General features: G+C 42.8%; 1 protein-coding gene across 1 annotated transcript in view; it reads right to left on the reverse strand.

Moving 5' to 3' along the window:
* The window catches only part of EFHC2 (EF-hand domain containing 2), a 200,634-nt gene that overhangs the window by 162,635 nt on the left and 17,654 nt on the right, over positions 1-20,345 (reverse strand). Inside the window, exon 2 of the mRNA XM_043569816.1 lies at positions 12,885-13,073. Coding sequence (XP_043425751.1) covers positions 12,885-13,073 — 189 coding nt within the window. The remainder of the gene's footprint in view (positions 1-12,884; positions 13,074-20,345) is intronic.

Below are 20,345 nucleotides of genomic sequence, written 5' to 3' on the forward strand. Positions count from 1 at the left end.
AAATTTTCATTTGACATTTGGCGTATTGGCGGAAAGGTAGAATATCTGGCACATTTTCCAGTTATTTTTGCAAATGGAATTGTATTTTATTTTTATAGACTCTAATTAGAGGTTTTAACATTCTCAAGTGGCTTTGGGCAAAACTTCCAGCATCTGTGTTCACGTGTTGCTCTTTGCTAATCAAATGAGATTCTAATGCGTTCGATCGCTCCTTGAGAGCCCTGTAGGAAAATCCAAACTCTCGGCTGGCGTTGGGCGAGAAGGAAAAGGCAGCCACCCCAGGCCTTGGCGTCCTCCTGTTGAACGTGAACACGTTCCGAGAACACCGGCCTCAGACAAGACCGCTTGTGATCCATTATGACGGATCGAGACAAAAATAAAGTCCGCTCCATAATCATGTCTGAACTCTGAACACAGACAGAACGTGAAAACTGTCCAAACTACAAAGTGCCAAACATCCTCCTCTCCTAGATCACAGGAGTCACTATGAATGAAGTGCATGAAGATACACAATCGTAAAAGTACTCTGCCTCCGGACAGAGCCCAATCCAGAGCAAGACCCCACCTCCTTAAGCCCTCCCCCAAATCAGCTAACACAAACCCAGATCCTACAGTAAATCTTTTCTAACACCTGCTTGCTTAGACATCCCTCCATAACTCAGGGTATGTGTCTTCTCTCACAGCAGTAATAAGCCAACTTGTTCAATTAAAAACACAATCTAGGGGCGCCTGGGTGGCTCCGTCCCTCAAGCCTCCGACTTTGGCTCAGGTCACGATCTCACAGCTCGTGGGTTCGAGCCCCGCGTCAGGCTCTGTGCTGACAGCTCGGAGCCTGGAGCCTGCTTCCGATTCTGTGTCTGCCTCTCTCCCTGCCCCTCCCCTGCTTGCTCACATACACACACACACACACACACACACACACACACACACACACACACACTCGCTCGGTCTCTCTCTCAAAAATAAACATTAAATAAACATTAAAAAAAAAATCTACAATCAAGAGACAGTATCAAGATGGCAGAGTAAGAAGATGCTGAGCTCACCTCTTCCCCCAGACACACCAAAATCCACAACTACACACAGAAGAACGCTGAGAACGAACTGAAGCCTAGCCTAGCACAACAAAAGACAAACACAAAAAAGCACTTCGAGAAAGGTAGGAGGGGCAGAGATGTAGGTCAGTCGGGATCCCGCCCCCCCCCCCCCCCCCAGCGCAGCAACCCATAAGCAGGAGTGTTCTCACAACCATAGAGGCCTGCCGCTAGGGAACAAAGAGTCCAAGCCCCTCATCAGGCTCCATAGCCCAGGGGACCCGAGCTGGGAAGATGAGCCCCCATATCTGGCCTTGAAAACCAGCGGGGCTTACGTGCAGGAAGGCCCGAATGCAGGAGTAAACAGAGACCCTCGAGTCTCAGTGTACAGGGCGTAGTTTGAAAAGTGCCCGGGTGACCTATGAAGATCCACTAAGTGCGGGGTGTGTCCCGGGGGGGGGGGGCAGGGATCTGTTGGAACGTTCCCTGGGAACACAAGCACTGACAAGCACCATTTTTTTTTTTTTTAAATTTCCCTTCTACCTAGCAGGCCAGGCACTGGCAGGTGCCTTTTTTTTTTTTTTTTTTTTTAACCTCTCCATCTACTGTGCTGGCACCACATTCGACCACAGACTCACCCTATCCACTCGCCTGCCCTAGCTGGGAGCCCAACCCAAGTGGCTCCCCACCCTGTCACCCTGGTTGGATGTACTCAGCCAACACCAATGTTCCTCCCAACCTGTTCCCCGTCCCACCACACCCAGCAGGCACAGGTGGCAGGCTGTGGAGCCTTGGGGTGGGGGGGGGGCCTGCCCCACCCACTAGTGCCCTCCGGGGTGGCTGTCCCAGCTGGACCTCAGAGCCAGCCCCACGGCCCAGCAAGTCCCCAACCAAGTCACAACCTAGCCACAGCAAGAGGGTACACAAAACACACAGATACACCGCCAAACAGAATCAACAGCAGATTAGAGGATGCAGAAGAAGGGATCAGCAATTTGGAAGGCAGAGTAGTAGAAACCACCCGCTCACGGGTGCCTGGGTGGCTCAGTCGGTTAAGCGTCCGACTTCAGCCAGGTCACGATCTCGCGGTCCGTGAGTTCGAGCCCCGCGTCGGGCTCTGGGCTGATGGCTCAGAGCCTGGAGCCTGTTTCCGATTCTGTGTCTCCCTCTCTCTCTGCCCCTCCCCCGTTCGTGCTCTGTCTCTCTCTGTCCCAAAAATAAATAAACGTTGAAAAAAAAATTAAAAAAAAAAAAAGACACATTACAATCAATGTGCGAATAAAGTTCAAGTGAGAATCTTTTTTTTTATTATTTTATTTTTTAACATTTATCTGTTTTTGAGAGAGAGACAGAGCACGAGCTAGGGAGGGGCAGAGAGAGACAGGGAGACACAGAATCCGAAGCAGGCTCCAGGCTCTGAGCTGTCGGCACAGAGCCCGACGCGGGGCCCGAACTCACGGACCGCGAGACCATGACCTGAGCCGGAGTCAGATGCCCAATCGACTGAGCCACCCAGGCGCCCCAATAAAGTGAGAATCTTAAAAACACGAGAGGAAACAAGTTATGCACAATGGAACCCCCATAAGACTATCAACTGATTTTTCAGAAGAAACCGTACAGGGAAGAAGGGAGTGGCATGATATATTCGAATTGCTGAGAGGAAAATATTTACAATTAAGAATACTCTACTCAGCAAGGTTATCACTTAGACTTGAAGGAGATGAGGAGTTTCCTGGACAAGAAAAAGCTAAAGGAATTTATCAACACCAAACCAGTCTCACAAGAAACGTTAAAGGAACTTCTTTAAATAGAAAGTATATGGGGCGCCTGGGTGGTGCAGTCGGTTAAGCGTCCGACTTCAGCTCAGGTCACGATCTCATGGTCCGTGAGTTCGAGCCCTGCGTTGGGCTCCGGGCTGATGGCTCAGAGCCTGGAGCCTGCTTCTGATTCTGTGTCTCCCTCTCTCTGCCCCTCCTCCACTCATGCTCTGGCTCCCTGTCTCTCAAAAATAAATAAAAACATTTAAAAATAAATAAATAAAAAATAAAATAGACCGTTATATACATTTTATATAGGAACCTCATGGTAACCACAAACCAAATACCTATAATTGACACGCAAAAAATAAAAGAGAAAGGAATTCAAACATAAGAGTAAGGAAAGTCACCAAACCACAAGGTAAGAGTAAAAGAAGAAGAAAGTAATGGACAAGAGTCATTTCTCTTTCTCTCTCTAGAGTCTATCTCTCTCTCTAGAATAAAAAAATTTTAAAAAAGTAAAGGGATGGAAAAAGATATTCCATGCAAATGGAAACATAAAGAAAGCTGGGGTAACAATACTTACATCAGACAAAATACTTTTTTAAATTTTATATATTTGAGAGAGAGAGACAGACAGTGGCGGGGGGGGGAGGAGCAGAGAGAGAGAGAGAGAGAGAGAGAGAATCCCAAGCAGGCTCTGTACTCTCAGCGCACAGCAGGATGCGAGGCTCAAACTCAGGAACCGTGAGTTCCTGAACTGAGTTGAAACCAAGAGTCGGATGCTTAACCAACTGAGCCACCCAGGCGCCCCCAAAGTAGACTTTGAAACAAAGATTAACAGAAGGCAAAGAAAATAGAAGGAGACAAAGTTAGTAGAAAGAAGGAAATAATAAAGATCAGAGCTGAAAAAAATGAAATAGAGACTAAAAAGAACAACAGAAAAGATCAATGAAACTACGAGCTGATTTGTTGAAAAGATAAACCGAATTGATAAACCTTTAGCCAGACTCATCAAGAAAAAAAGAAAGAGGGGATAAATAAAAGAAATAAAAGAGAAATATACCACAGAAATACAAAAAAATCATAAGAGACTATTACAAACAATTTTATGCCAACAAATGGGACAAGCTAGAAGAAACAGATAAATTCCTAAAACATACAATCTTCTAAGACTGAAACAGGAAGTAATAGAAAATCTGAACAGACCCATCCCTAGTAATGAAATTAAATAAGAAACAAAACAAAACAAAACAAAAAACCTCCCACAAACAAAAGTCCAGGACCACATGGCCTCACAGGTTAATTCTACCAAACATTTAAAGAAGAATGAATACCTAATATCCTCCTCAAACTATTGCAAAAAAATGAAAGAAGAAACCCTCCCCAACTCATTCCGTGAGACCGACATTCCCCTGACCCCCAAACCAAAGACACCCCAGGAAAAGAAAATTACAGGCCAGAATCCGTGATAAATGTAAATGCAAAACTTTGACAAAACATCAGCAAACCAAATTCAACAGTACATAAAAGGATCATACGCTAAGTTCAAGTGGGATTTAGTCCAGGGATGTAAGGATGATTCAATATCCACAAATCAATCAACATAATATGCCACATTATAGGCTACATATGCCAAACCCATAGCTAACATCGTAGTCAATGGTAAAATGCTGAAAGCTTTTCCTCTACGATCAGTAGCAGCACAAGTGTGCTCACTCCCCCCTCCTCTCTGCAATACATTTTTGGAAATCCTAGCCGGAGCAATGGGGCAAGAAAAAGAAATAAAGGGCATCCAAGTTGGAAAGGAAGAATTACAACTGCTATTTACAGATCACAGGATGCTTTACACAGAAAACTCTACGGATTTCACCAAAAACAAACTATTAGAATAAATAAGTCCAGTGAAGGTGCAAGACACAAAATCAGTAGACGGAAATCTGTTGCATTCTATGCCCTAATAACGAACTGTCAGAAAGAGAAATGAAGGAAATGATCCCGCTTATAATTGTATCCGAAAAAAAAAAAAATGCCTGCAATGACATGGGTGGAGCCAGAGAGTACATTGTTAAGAAGTCAGAAAAAGACAACGCATGATTTCACTCATATGTGGAATTTAAGAAACGAAACAAATGAGCAAAGGAGAAAAGAGGGAGAGACAAAGTTTACTCTTAACTATAGGGAACAAACTGATGGTTACCAGCGGGGAGGTGGGTGGGGGATGGGTGAAACAGGTGAAGGTGATTAAGAGCACACTCGTTCTGATGAGCACTGAGTAACGTATAGAATTGAGTCACTATATTGTACACCTGAAACGAATATGACACTATGTGTTACTATACTGGAATTGAAATTAAACACTGAATTGAAAAACTGAAAAAAAATACTTAGGAATAAATTTAACTTAGGAGGTAAACTCTGAAAACTAGGACCCTGATGAAAGAAAATCAAGATGCCACAAATAAATGGAAAGACATACCATGGTCATGGATTGGAAGAATTAACATTGTTGAAACGTCCATACCACCCAAAGCAATCTATAGATTCAATACAATCCCTTTCAAAATGCCAATGGCACATTTTTCACAAAACTAGAATAATCCTAAAATACATATGGAACCACACAAGATCCTGAATAGGCAAAGCAGTCTTTAGAAAGAATAACAAAGCTGCATGATTTCAAACTATGCTACAAAGCTGTAGTAATCAAAACACAGTAAGGTACGGGCACAAAAACAGACACGTAGATCAGTGGAATAGAGTCCAAAAACAAACCCACGTGACTAAGACCCACGCTTATAGTCAATTAATATTCAACAAAGGAGGCAAGAATATCCAATGGGAAACAGATGATCTCTCCCACAAATGGTGGTGGGAAAGCTGGACAACTACATGCAAAAAAAAAAAAGAAAGAAAGAAAGAAAGAAACTGAACCAGTTTTTTATACCATTTACGAAAATAAACTCAAGGTTGATTAAAGACTTAAATGCAAGACCAGAAACCATAAACTCCTAGAAGAAAACATAGGCAATAAGCTCTTAGACATCAGTCTGGGTTTCCTCAGGCAAAGGCCACAAAAGCAAAAATAAACAAACAGAACCACATAAAAGTAAAAAGCTTTTGCACAGTGAGGGAAACCATCAACAAAACAAAAAGGCACCCTACTGAATGGGAGAAGGTATTTGCCAATAATATAACTGATAAGGGGTTAGCATCCAAAGTATATGAAAGACTCACATAACTCAGTATCAAAAAAAACAATCCAACGAAAAAATGGGCAGAGGACATGAACAGACTTCTCCAAAGAAGACATGTAGATGAACAACAGACAGATGAAAAGAACTTCACATAACCAATCGTCAGGGAAACGCAAATCACAACCACAATGAGATATCACTCTACACCTGTCAGAATGGCTATTATCAAAAAGACCAGAAATAACAAGTGTTGGTGAGCATGTGGAGAAAAGGGAACCCTCATGCACTGTTGGTGGGAATGCGAAAGGGTGCCACTATGAAAATCAGTGTGGAGGGGGTCTCAAAAAATTAAAAATTAGAGCTACCATATGATCCAGCAATTCCACTTCTGCCTATTAATCTGAAGAAAACACTAATTTGAGAAGATATACACACCCTTATGTTCACTGCACTGCAGCATTATTTACAACAGTCAAGATATGGAAGCAACATAAGTGTCTACCAATGGATGAATGGATAAAGAAGTGGTGTGTGTGTGTGTGTGTGTGTGTCTGTGTGTCTGTATGTGTGTGTGTGTGTGTGTGTGTGTGTCTGTGTGTGTGTCTATGTGTGTCTGTGTGTCTATGTGTGTATATGTGTGTATATATGTATGTATATATACATATATATGTGTATATATGTGTATGTATATATACACATATATGTGTATATATGTGTATATGTGTGTATATGTATCTGTGCGTGTGTATGTGCGTGTGTATATGTGTGTACATATATATACATTATATATATTATATATAATATATAATAAATATATACAAAATATACAATATATAATATATATTATGTATTATATTAATTATATTATAATTATATATAATATAATTATTATATATGATATATTATATATAATATATATAATATATCATATATAATATATTATATATAATTACATATAATATATTATTATATATAATATATGTAATTATATATTATATATAATATATTATATATATAATTATATATTATTATATATATGATTATATATTATGTAATTATATATAATATATTATAATTATATAATTATAATATATATTATATATATTATTACATAATATATAATTATATATATTATATATAATATAATATAAACATATATAATATATATAATATATTATATATAATTATATATAATATATAATTATATTAATATATAATATACATAAATAAATATATAATAAATATTCCATTATACACACATACACACACATATATATATAATGGAATATTTATTATACAACCATAAAAGAGAATGAGATCTTACCATTTGCAACAACATGGATGGACCAAAAGGCATTATGCTAAGTGAAATAAGTTAGAGAAAGGCAAATACTGTAGGGCTTCATTTATATGTGGAATCTAAAAAATAAAACGAATGAATAAACAATACAAAACAGAAATAGACTCATAGATACAAAGAATAATATGGTGGTTACCAGAGGGTAGAGGGATGGGCAAAATACAGAAGGGGATTAAAATACAGAAATACAGTTATAAAATAAATAAGACACCGGGATGTAATCTACAGCATAGTTAAGAATATCGTTAACAACTCTGTATGGTGACAGATGGTAGCTAGATTTACCACGGCGATCACTTCCTAATATATATCATTGGTGAATCGCTATGTTGTAAACCTGAAACCAACAAATCATATGTCAACTACACGTCAATAAAAAAGTAAAAATTTTTAAACCTTTTAAAAAAAATCAAGGCGCTACAGAGATCGTGTTTTAAGCATTTATTTTTATATTGTTCAAAGTGTAAAGATTCACACACAGCGTACCACAAACCCCATGTCCATGAATGCAAAGCTATTAAAATTCTAACTCTGTGGCCCGTACTTCTGATTACAATGATTATGTTTACAAGAGCTGGAAAAAATGAAATAATATTTTGAAATGCATGCATCCCCATAGGATCAACCTTTATCCTGCCACTTACTATAATAGAGTCATTTGCAAAATAGCGAACCAATTAGGCTAACTAGGAGCCACTGCCAAAGGAAAAGAAATGAGGGCATAATTGTAGAGTTGAGACAAATGGCACTTAACACCCAGACAAAAGTCCTAAAAACATTCAGTCATTGGAGTATTTCTAACTAGTCTGACTTTTCATAAAAGCAAGTAATGGTAGATCATAGACAAGAACAACGGCAACACGTCGTCAACTACTAAATGCTAAACTTCAATTAGTAACGTAGGCACCTGGTGCCATCAGAAAGAACCCCAGGCCAGGAGATCCAGGATGCGGGCTCAGTTCTAGGATGAACAAACAGAATCTGCCTTGAGTCACAGACGACATGTCACACACTAAGCCTAAAAAGTCTTGAGCATGGACCGCCGGAGGTTAAAGGGCTTTAGAAATGAGTCCGTCAGGGGCACCTGGGTGGCTCAGTTGGTTGAGGGTCCGACTCTTGATTTCAGCTCAGGTCATGATCTCACAGTTTGTGAGCTGCAGCCCTGCATCGGGCTCTGTGCTGATTGTGTAGAGCCTGCTTGGGAGTCTCTCTCTTTCTCTCTCTCTCACTCTCTCTCTCTCTCTCTCTCTGCCCCTTCCCTGCTTGCTCTGTCTCAAAATAAATAAACTTTTTAAAAAATTAAAAAAAAGTAATCAGCCAGCCCAGGCTCTCATTACAGTCAAGGTAACGGAGACTCAGAGGCGAAGTGACGAAGCCACGGTCACACAGGTAGTTAGTTCCAGTGCCTCCAACACACGGCCTCAGAACCCTAGTCCCTGCCTGCTTCTTACAAATGACTCCTCATCTATAGGGAGCAATCATCCACGTTTGCTTCTTCCTCGCGGAGGTGCTGGGATAACGACTGGCACTAATTGGCGTGGGTGAATATGTGCTTGCTTGAATTTAAACGAATTCAGTGAAACAGCTAGTCTTTGGCGGGGGGGGGGGGGGGGGGGGGGGGGGGGCGGGGAGGCACGGGCGCGGTGTCTTACAAAACTGTTTTGGCCATTTGCATAAATCCCGCCAACGAACGCCAGGGGGCTCTGGCAAGTAGGACTGTGTTTCTCAGTGGCAGCAGGACTGGCGTGTTAGGAAGACCATTCTCGTCCCCAGTCTGGGGCTGCCCTCCCCATGCTGCAGGATGTAAAATACACAGTTGGCCCCCAGCTACTTAAGAGCAGCAGCACCTCTGGACCACGGACTGCCCAAGGGCAAGGCGATTTAAAACATCCAAAGGAATGCAAGAATTCCACGAGAAACCAAACATCAGAATGCCGAAATGTTAAAGAAAGATGGAATCGGTATTACAGCATGGCGGTTACTGAGCCGGTCTTTATATAAAATATTGCTATTTTCTTCATCGTGAATGTGGGCGTTAACTCTGCTTCCTCAAGACGGTCCATTAAAATATTATCTCTCTTGATTCCTGAGGTCTGGGGTGCTCTTTGAATTCTGCACCCGGGGCAAGGGCCCCCCTTGCCTCAACAACCCAAAACATCTCCACGCGTTTGCAGAGGCCTCCCTGGGTTGAGAACATCTGACAAAAGAAGTCCAGAAGGAGGCAGCCCGGGCCTGAAACCGTGCCTCCATGGTGCCAGCAGGGCGCTAGGCTCCTTTAATACCTGCTGTGCTCACAAGATGGCTGAAGAATTATGTCCTGGTTCCACACAGGAAAACAAAGGTAGGACACAGAGCAGGAAAAACAGATCCACTGGGCCTCTTTTAATTAGAAAAATAACTTTCCCAGGAGCCCTCCCCAATAAATCTTCATCCCAGCCATCGCTGGCCAGAAGCGAGTCGCCCGGCCAGCCCTGGCTTCAAGAAGCCTGGGGCAGCTGAACACTCTCCCTCCGTAAGAATGAAGGGGAGAGTGGGGCGCCTGGGTGGCTCAGTCGGTTAACCGGTTAACCGTCCGACTTCAGCTCAGGTCATGATCTCCCCGTTCCCGAGTTTGAGGCCCGCGTCATGCTCTGTGCGGACAGCTCGGAGCCCGCAGCACAGATAAAACCCAGAAGGTTGTCTTAGGCTGGGCTCTGCGGAAGCAGGGCCTGAAACAGGGAGTTAGGCCCATGTGATTTATTATGGGCACACTCTTAGGAGACACGTCTGAAGAGTGAGAGGAGCACCCAAGGGAAGGGAAATGAGCCAAGCAAGAGTGCAATCTCACGTAAAGTTTAGCCCTGGCCTGACGCACAAACGGGCAGGGGCCTAAATCCACACTACGGACTTGTCCGGCCTCGAAGACGCTCGCTTTGGTCTTGTTTTTGAGCATCTGTTTGTTTTTTGGGAGCGTGCAGCGGGGCGGGGCAGAGAGAGGGGAGGACAGAGGATCTGAAGCGGGCTCTGCACCGACGGCAGAGAGACCGACGTGGGGCTCGAACGCACACAGCTGTTGAGATCATGACCTGAGCCAAAGTCGGATGCTCAACCGACTGATCCCCCTAGGCGCCCCGAAGCAGCTCATCTTTTTGCCCTTGACCAATCATCAGTCATCTGTTGCCTCCTCTTGTGGTGAAGGGGCCAGTGCAACCGTCCAGGTTTCTCCGGGCACTGATGCCAATGCTCCTCGGCCAGGAGCAACACGCAACACATGGATCTGGGCGGGTGGGTGCCAGGGGCATCTATTACAAATATTAGATATCGAGGGGTGTCTGGGCGGCTCAGTCGGTGAGGCGTCTGACTCTTGACTTCGGCTCAGGTCACGATGTCACTGTTCGTGAGTCTGAGCCCCCATCGGGCTCTGTGCTGACGGCGTGGAGCCCGCTTGCGGATTCTCTCTCTCTCCCTTTCTCTCTACCCCTCCCCAGCTCGCACCGTCTCTGTCTCCCTTGAAAGAAATACACTTGAAAAAAACATTAGATTTCAATACACTTTCCAAAGAACTGCCTTGATTTCTACTTTCTGCGGTTTGAGAATGTAACCCTAGATAAACTGCAATGATGAAAAGCTAGCAGAAAAACTGGCGACGAGCGAAAATGTCTCATTTTTAAGAAAAATGATTAACAGGTGTTGACTTGTTTTGTTGAACCACGAATGTGGAAAGCGCTTTATAATTTGCTCTGGGTATTAACCAGGAGCCAGTCTGTAGTTCACAATCTCATCAGAGCACGTAAATATTTCATAGTCTTCGTGTCTCATTTAAAGCTCAATGAATATTTAATTGAAGTTGACCAACAAAATAACTGAAAGAATTATGTTGCATTTAGTTAGGCTAAAATGAGCAAGCTCTTCATTTTCTCAAGTAGGTTGAAGCTAAAATTATTCCAACTTCATGAAATATTCTACATAATTTTATAAGTAATTAAAGGGCTGCAAAATAGGTTTGAAAGGCACATATTAAATATTGAGAAAAACATGAAATAAAATGAATTTTCTACTTTCAGTGCAAGAGAACAGTTTAATATATTGCCACCTACAGCATTACTTATTCAGTAGTGGATTAAACTACTGTCAATACCCTCTTTTTGACACAAGAAGTAAAAAAGAGAAATTTTTCTTTGTCCCTCGCAAATGAAATATTCCAGAATGATGATGTGCAAACACCTAGGAGATCCATAATAACAGGGAACCATGCATGATCCGTACTGGGAAGCTAGCCCAGAAATCGCTTCTGAACTCTGCGTCCTGCACTGGGCCAGGGACGGAAAATAATTTTTTAAAACATTTAAAGAGAGAGAGAGAAAGAGAGAAATAATGGTTCATGTTCAAAGCAGAGATGGTTTCCCGGAAAGAAGCCTCCCCTGCAGTCTGTTAGATCTCCGTTAAGTGTCAGAACTGGGCTTCAAAAAAAAAAAATGTGCTCTAATTGATCAACTCTAACACAGATGACACAGAATATGTCACTTTTTACCAAATTTGAAGACATTTTAATTGGAATCAAAGAACTGCCAACTAATCCATGCTAAGGCTGCTAAAAAACCACCCGGTAAACTAAGCATATTAAGGTCTGAATTCTTTATCTAGTCCTGAATTATTTTTTAATTACAGGACCCTAAATAATCTAATAACGGGTCCCTTTTTGGAGAACAGAACAGGAGGCCATGACACAGGGTTGTGTGATAAACACAACATATCCATTCTGCTGCCTTATGGGAAGTAACTGGTCACCTTGTGTCCCCCCCCCCCACCGCCGCCCCTTGATCCTCGTCCCTTTTAAGATATTCAAATGGATTGCCTCGCTCAGTGATCAATACGCCATTATGTGTGTGTGTTACGCCATTATGTGTGTGTGTGTTACGTGCACAAACATACACATTAAAAAGTTCAGATTCTTATCTCATAAGGGCACCTTTTTCCTTCACTTCTAGAATTCTTGCCATGTCCCCCTTTGGTTCTCAGGGAGGGGGAACCATAATTAATATGCAGAAAAGAGAAGACATCTTTCTGTGGCTATTTGATGGCACATTTCAAATCAAACAAAATGACTTAGTTACTGGCAACTCACTGCGCCAAAGTGACACTCTGACCAGACTCTAAGTGGCCACAGAGGGACAGAGAGGAGAGGACAGGAAAGCTGCTAAGCATTAGGCAAGGAAGGTGAACATTGTTCACCGGCAACCAGTGTGCCTGGTCAGAAAGAGAAGCAGGGATAACTTTTGTTTGTTTAGGGTACTTTTATCCTTTATTTTAAAGTTTACTTATTTTGAGAGAGGGAAAGAGATGGAAGGAGGGAGAGAATCCCAAGCAGGCAGATGTGCGACTCGAACTCACGGACCGAGAGATCATGACCTGAGCAGAAACCAAGAGCCTGACGCTTAACGACCAGGCCCCCCCCAGGCGCCCCAAGGGTACTTTTGTTCTTGAATGTGTCCTTTCAAAAGAACTAGCCTTAACATTTACATTAAGGTTGCATGGTTCCCAATGTCAGGTGACTCACCTGCTTATCAAAAGCTATCCAGGATGGCACGGTGCTTCCCATTCCTTTAGGAAAGTCACTGTATTTAGGCTTCATCTTTTGCCCAGGAAGCAGTTCTCCACCTATTCCAGGTTTATCTTCACTCACCAGCATCCTCACATTGTTGCAAAAGCCCCAATGTTGACATTTGTGGAACTTCTCCTTTTCCACCTGTGAATGCAAAGGACAACATAAAATGGCTGACGTTCCTCTTTATGTCTTGTCTTGTTTTCTTGTTTTTGGTTTTTTTATTTTTGACCCGGTGGGGAGGAGGAGGGGCAGAGAGAGAGAGAGAGAGAGAGAGAGAGAGAGGAAATGGAGGGAGAGAGAGAATCTTAAGCGGGCTCTTTGCCCAGTGTGGAGCCCGACGTGGGGCTCTATCCCACGACTGTGAGATCGTGACCTGAGCTGAAATCAAGAGTCGCACGCACAACCGACTGAGCCACCCGGGTGTCCCGTGTCTTAGCTGTTTTAAAAGGTAAACCACATCTCCCATAGCTTACTTTGCCCATTAGAAAATGCATATTCGAGTGGCAAAAAACAAATTCTGATCAATCCTTACCCAGAAAGCTGTGTCACATTTTCAGTTCATTTTAGCAAATTCGAAACTTTGAAAAGCAAGAGGAATAAACCCAATGCTCCGTGCTGTTTAAAACAGTTAAAAATAACTGACTGCAAGTGAACATTTAGAACATTAGTTTGCTAATTGGTCTATTCTACTTATTTGCTAAGAATGCGAACAGGGAAGGAAAAAAGTCTTCCACTTCAGAGTAAAAATGCAATGGTTTCCCCACAGAAGTTATTTTCACCAACGCAGAAAATAAAAGCGTTTCCTCGTTAAAACACACGTAACTGGAAATTCCTCAGAGCTGCCACTGTTATCCTAATTTTAAAACCTCGCTGTCCTTTTCCCTCACTGCCCTCCCGTCTTTTCTGGCGAGCTGGGCGGAGAGAGAAAGGCCTGGACGATACTACCAAGGGTTGGCAAAGATGGGGGCCAACATCAACTCGCATGCACCTGCTAGTAAGAAAGTAAAGGAGATAATCCCTCTCGGGAGAGGTCCAGCAATACCTAGGAATGTGAAAAGTCTATATGCCCTCTGGCCTAAGAAATCCATTCCCAAATTTCCTTTGCCCCTGTGCACAAGGAGCTAAATATAAATAATAAATGAATATACATAACAAATGAATGTAAACAGAGGCGCCTGGGTGGCTCAGCTGGTTAAGCGCCTGACTCTTAATATCAGCTCAGAGTGTGATCCCGTGGTCGTGGGATTGAGCCCCATCAGCGTGAAGCCTGCTTGGGATTCTCTCTCTCCCTCTCCCTCTGCCCCTCCCCAACTCGTGCGTGTGCGCTCTCTCGCTCGCTCTCAAAATATTTTGCAAAATAAACAAACGTAAGTATTTGTTGTAGCAGATAGCGTATCATATAACGAACATCCTTCCGCGGCCCTGAATTTAAAGAAAAATTTCAGATCACAATGAAGCCCTCTCTCACGCCCCTGCCTCTCTGTCCAGAGGTAACCATTATCCCGAATTCGCTGCTTCAGCTTTAACATTTTGCCAGGATTGTATACAGCCAGGGCAACGGCTGTTTGCGAAAGCACGATGCGTTGGTGAACAGAAGAAGATATCTGCAAATCTCCTACCTGATGAGGGGTTAATGTCCAAAAATGTACGAAGAACTCATACAACTCAAGAGCGCAAAGACAAATGATACAGTGGGAAAAAATGGGCAGAGGATCCGAACAGGTATTTTTTTTAACATGTTATTTTTTGAGAAAGCACGAGCACGCACACACAGGCACGAACGAGTCGGGGAAGGACAGAGAGGAGAGGGCTGTCATCACAGAGCCTAAAATGTGGGGCTCGAACTCACGAACCGGGGGATCACGACCTGAGCCGAAGTCAGACACTTGACCGACTGAGCTACCCAGGCACCCCTGAACAGGTATCATCCTAAAGGAGACACACAGATCGCCAACAGACCCAAGAAGGGATGCTCAACATCACTCATCATCAGGGAAATGCAAACCAGAAACACGAGATATCACCCCACACCTGCTGGAACAGCTATTATCAGAAAGACAAGAAATAACAAGTGTTGGTGACAACGTGGAGAAAAGGGACCCCTCCCGCATTGCTGGTGGGAAGGTAAATTGGTGTAGCCACTGTGAAAAACAGTGTGGAGGTTCCTCAAAAAAATTAAACCCAGAACTACCACACAATCAGACAGTTCTTCTAGGTTTTTATCTGAAAAAGGCACAGCGCACAAAGATATATGCACCTCTATGTTCACGGCAGCATTACTGACAATAGCCTCTAAGACATGATAAAAACCAAAGTGTCCACCAATGAATCAACGGATAAAGGAAATGTGATACACACACACACACACACACACACTTGAAATATTATTCATCCGTAAAAAAAAGAATGGAATCTTGCCATTTGTGACAACATATAAGGACCTTGAGGAAACTATGCCAAGTGAAATAGGACAGAAAAAGAAATACCATATAATCTCACTTACATGTAGAATCTTAAAGATTCTTAAAGAGCGAGCGAACATGAGCGGTGGAGGGGGAAAGAGAGGAGGAGACACAGAATCCAAAGCGGGCTCCGGGCTCTGAGCTGTCAACAAGACCCCGATGTGGGGCTCGAACCCACGAACCCTGAGATCATGACCTGAGCCGAGGTCGGACACTCAACCAACTGAGCCACCCAGGCGCCACCCCAGGCAAACGTCTTAGTGAATGACGAAGTGAGGACTATACTATCCTCAGATCCAGGGCTCCCTGGTATCTCAACTCCTCGGGTCCCACCCTGCTTATAAGGCCCCTACTGGAAAGCCGGCAGCCAGGCTCAGACTGCCCTTGATGCTTTACATCAAATTAATAGCCGATCCCCCAACCCCACTTCCTAGTTGCTAAAGGTGGGAAGATCAAATTTTATCACATGCTCGGATGGACTGCTGGATAATCAATAAGCTGCCAGGGCCCCTGTAGAAACCACAAAGCTAAGCCAAACTGAGAAGCAGGCTCTAGTGTCACGAGTTGTTCATCCATCTATAATCTTTCCTTCAGGGCTCCAGGACATCAGAGGCTCGCTGTTTCTTTTTAGGCTGCCCGGCAAAGCCCAGATGTTTCACAAGCCTTCGACAAAGGCAGGAAGAATGAGATGCTTGGAAAGCACCATTCCTGTAGCCATAACTGCTAACGTGCCTAGCATTGCTTTAAGTACTTTATTTCTTCTTTATTTAAGAGACAGACGGAGAGCAAGCGAGCAGGGGATGGCAGAGAGAGAGAGAGACAGAGAGAGAGAATCTTAAGCAGACTCGACACTCAGCACGGAGCCCAACACGGGGCTCGATCTCATGACCTCGGATCATGACCTGAGCCAAAAATCAAGAGTCGAGATGCTCAACCCACTGAGCCACCCTTGTTTTAAGGCGCGCCCCTGTTTTAAGTACTTTAAAAGCATTAAATCGTTTTGATTCTCAGAGTGAATCTCTGAGTATGCGTTATCGTTACTATTTGATAGATGGGGATCCTCAGACACAGGGAGTTTAGGTCATTTGCCCAAGGTCACTCACTAGTGTAAGGGGTTAACCCAGGATGCACGCTCACTGCCTGAGCCTTTAAACGCTGGGCCTTGCATGTGTCGTGCGTCTTAGAGAAAAGCAAAGGACTTCCCCTTGTTTCCATCATCAAGGCTGAATGAATACCTTTACTTCTGACAAATATAACAACGCAAAGGACCACCATGACCGTAAACAGATGGGATAAGGAGACCGAAAACTTAATAGCTGATATCACTACCTTTTCCTTACGAGCAGGACAGATGTGAGAGAGTGCTATACAACGCCTTTCCCAGTCATCAGTGGTTACGGGAAATTTCAGGACTGAGAGAGCCAGCTCATATTTTATATTATATATATATATATATATATATATATATACACACACACATACACGTACATACACACATGTACATATATATACATATACACACATACATATACATTATATATATATATACATATATACATATACATTTTATATATATATATACACACATATATATGTATATATTTTAATGTTTAATTATTTCTGATAGAGAGACAGAACATGAGCAGGGTAAGGGGAGAGAGAGAGGGAGACACAGAACCCGAAGCAGGCTCCAGGCTCTGTGTGTCAGCACAGAGCCCGATGTGGGGCCGGAACCCACGAACCATGAGATCGTGACCTGAGCCGAAGTGGGAAGCTTAACCGACGAAGCCACCCAGGCGTCCCATATTTAATATAGTTTTTAAATGTTTATTTTTGAGACAGAGAGCGAGACAGGCAGACTGTGAGTGGGGGAGGGGCAGAGAGAGAGGGAGACACAGAATCCGAAGCAGGCTCCAGGCTCTGAGCTGTCAGCACAGAGCCAGACGCGGGGCTCGAACTCACGAACCTTGAGATCATGACCTGAGCCGAAGAAGGACACTTTACCGACTGAGCCACCCGGGCGCCCCAGTACTTAATACTTTGATGTACATTAACAACAACCTACTTTTCTGTGTTTTTGAGGTTAATGGAACGTATGATCTAGAATTACTAAAACTATCATTCTTAGATATTCCTGCTTCACGAATAGATGGTTTTTTCTCCCTTCGTGTCATATTTATTTTCAGAATTCATTTTCTCTTTTCTTGTTTTCTGTACTTTTATAGAGAAAAGTCATTCAGTAGATGCTGTGAACCTCCCAGAGAAAATAACAACAAAATTGCCTCAGGTATAGTGGGATCTTAGGGCTCAGGAAAATAAGAGCCTGAAAGCTACCATTACTTATTAATAAAGCTAAATCACTCAAAGAAACCCCAAATGTAAAAACAAAAAAGCCAAGTCAAGGAAACTTCAAACATTTTTTAAGCTAATTTTCCTCTCTTTCCAAACCTAACTTGGAAAATTGTTGTGCTCATGACTCTTCGCCATCAGCTCAGCTCAATAATAAGATTGGTGTTACATTGGCATGTGTGTGTGTGTGTGTGTGTGTGTGTGTGTGTGTGTGTATTTATTCTGAGAGGGAGAGAGAGAGAGCGAGCACAAGCAAGGGAGGGGCAGAGAGAGAGAGAGAAAGAAAATCCTAAGCAGGCTCTATGCTGTCACTGCAGAGCCCAACGCGGGGCTCAATCCCACAAACCTGAGCCAAAAATCAAGAGTTGGACGCTCAACAGACTGAGCCACCCAAGCATCCTGGTTTTACATATTTAATAATGTATTTAAATCAGTAGAGTGGAAAATAAAATTTAAGTCAGTAAGATCTAAAGAGATGCACAGCCCCTTCCTCAAAAAACTCTGATATTTTTTTCTCTAAATAATTAAACCCCAAGCACCAATCAGTAAAAAGAATTCTAATGACTTCCCCAAAGGTCAGGTAAAACCATCAGCCTATTGTAGTTGATTAGTACATCCATTCCCAAATTGCTTCTCCCTTGCTGGTCTCCTTTTGGAAGCCAGAAAAGGCAAAACACTCCACTTGTTTCCTCAGCCTCCTTTTCAGAAGTCTGTTCTGGGAGTCTGGAAAAGGCTTTTTTCCACTTGAGCCAAGGGACAAATGCAAGTGACGCTGCTCCTAGCTCACCTTTTCTTGCCTTGAGATGCGTATGTGATGGCTGGAGCTACAGCAGCCCCGTTGAGATCATGAGGAGAAAGGTGGGGAGGATCCCAGAGATGCTGGCTCAAAGTGGAGCCTTTAAATGAATGCCAGCAGCCACCTACCTCCAGACTGCCTGCTTGGTGAAAAAAATAAATCCCTGCTTGCTCTAAGCCTCTATGGGTCAAGTATTCCATTATTCGCAGTAGAAAGCATTACAAACTAATACATTTAGTTTCTGAAAGTTGTGCTTGAATGTTTTGGTTTTTTTTTTTAAACAGAATGAGATTATTAAGTGATCCAACCGGTAGTTTTCTTTATACATTGACAAAAATAAACCTCTTCTCAAACTTTGAGCACAAAAAATAGAAGGAAAATTTATCACCTTCGCTGACTTAAGGGATTAATTCTAGAATTTATGAAGAGGGGCACCTGGTTCCACTGATGAGACTAGAAGAATAGAAAAGCTAAAAGCAGCTGTGAGTGGTATACACACGGGCAATGTATCTGGAGATGGAAACCAGGAGCTCATGACCTGGCCCAGTACCTTCTTTAAGGATATTATGGAAGAAAGTATACCTCAAGGGTAAAATCAGGGAGTTGTTCATGGATGGAGGTTCACGAGTGTGAGAGCCTGTGTGTCCGTGCGTTCTCACGTGCGCGTGTATGTGCGCTGGGGGTAGGGAGGCTGAAGTGAGCTCTTCCTAACTGCCAAGTTCAGCACTCCTGTAGTAACACACCATCTAGAACGGCATCCTAGGCAAACTGAGGGTCAAAGAAGACGGCACCAAAAAAAAAAAAAAAAAAATCAAAGAACCTGCAACACAGCACAAGAGTCACATCTGACTTCCCACCCCCTCCCGAACAATCTGACAATAGTATTTAAAAATGGGAAAGGTATAGAGACCTGAACAGAAGCGAGGTTTCTATGCTTCATTCCATGTAAGTCACACATATATACTATGAAATCCAGAACAACCACCAGGGAAACTATGCTAAGAGATACGCTTGGGGTGCTCGGGTGGCTCAGACAGTTAAACATCAGACTCTTCGATTTCGGCTCAGATCATGATCTCACGGTTTCCGGAGTTTGAGCCCTGCATCAGGCTCTCTGCTGTCAGCACAGAGCCCGCTTTGGATCCTCTGTCCTCCTCTCTCTCGGTCCTTCCCCCCCCTCTCTCTCTCTCTTGCTCTCTCTCTTAGACACAAAAATAAACATTAAAAAAATATTTTAAAAAAACGAGATACACTCAACATAGTGACTTGACAATTCTACACATCACGTAACTGTCACCACAGTTAAGCGTGGTCACCATGTCATTACAATATTACTGGCTGAGTTCCCTATGCTGTACTTTTCATCCCTGTGACTTATTTATTTTACAAATGGAAGTTTGTACCTCTCAGTCACTATACTGTATACCAGAAACTAATATAACATTGCATGTCAACTATACTTCCATAATAAAAAATTTTTGGAAGCTATATATCCAAAAATACTATAAATAAATCAAGATGGAATCCTAAAAAAAAAAAAAAATGTTTCAGTATCCCATGGGAAAAGAAGAGAGACAAAGGAAAGAAACAGAAACAATATATCAGACATAAGCATTAACACATCAATAATCAGCTTAAGTGTAAATGATCTAAATACAGTAATCAAAAGAGATTTGCAGGGTGCATTTATAAAGCATCACCAACTACTTGCTATTCACAGGAAACTGATTTCAAATTCAAGGACGTAAGTCAGCTGAAAGTAAAGAATATGAAAAAAAGACACGCCAGGCAAATACCAGTTGTAAG

Source organism: Prionailurus bengalensis, chromosome X (assembly GCF_016509475.1).
Source record: "Prionailurus bengalensis isolate Pbe53 chromosome X, Fcat_Pben_1.1_paternal_pri, whole genome shotgun sequence".
Lineage (NCBI taxonomy): Eukaryota > Metazoa > Chordata > Mammalia > Carnivora > Felidae > Prionailurus > Prionailurus bengalensis.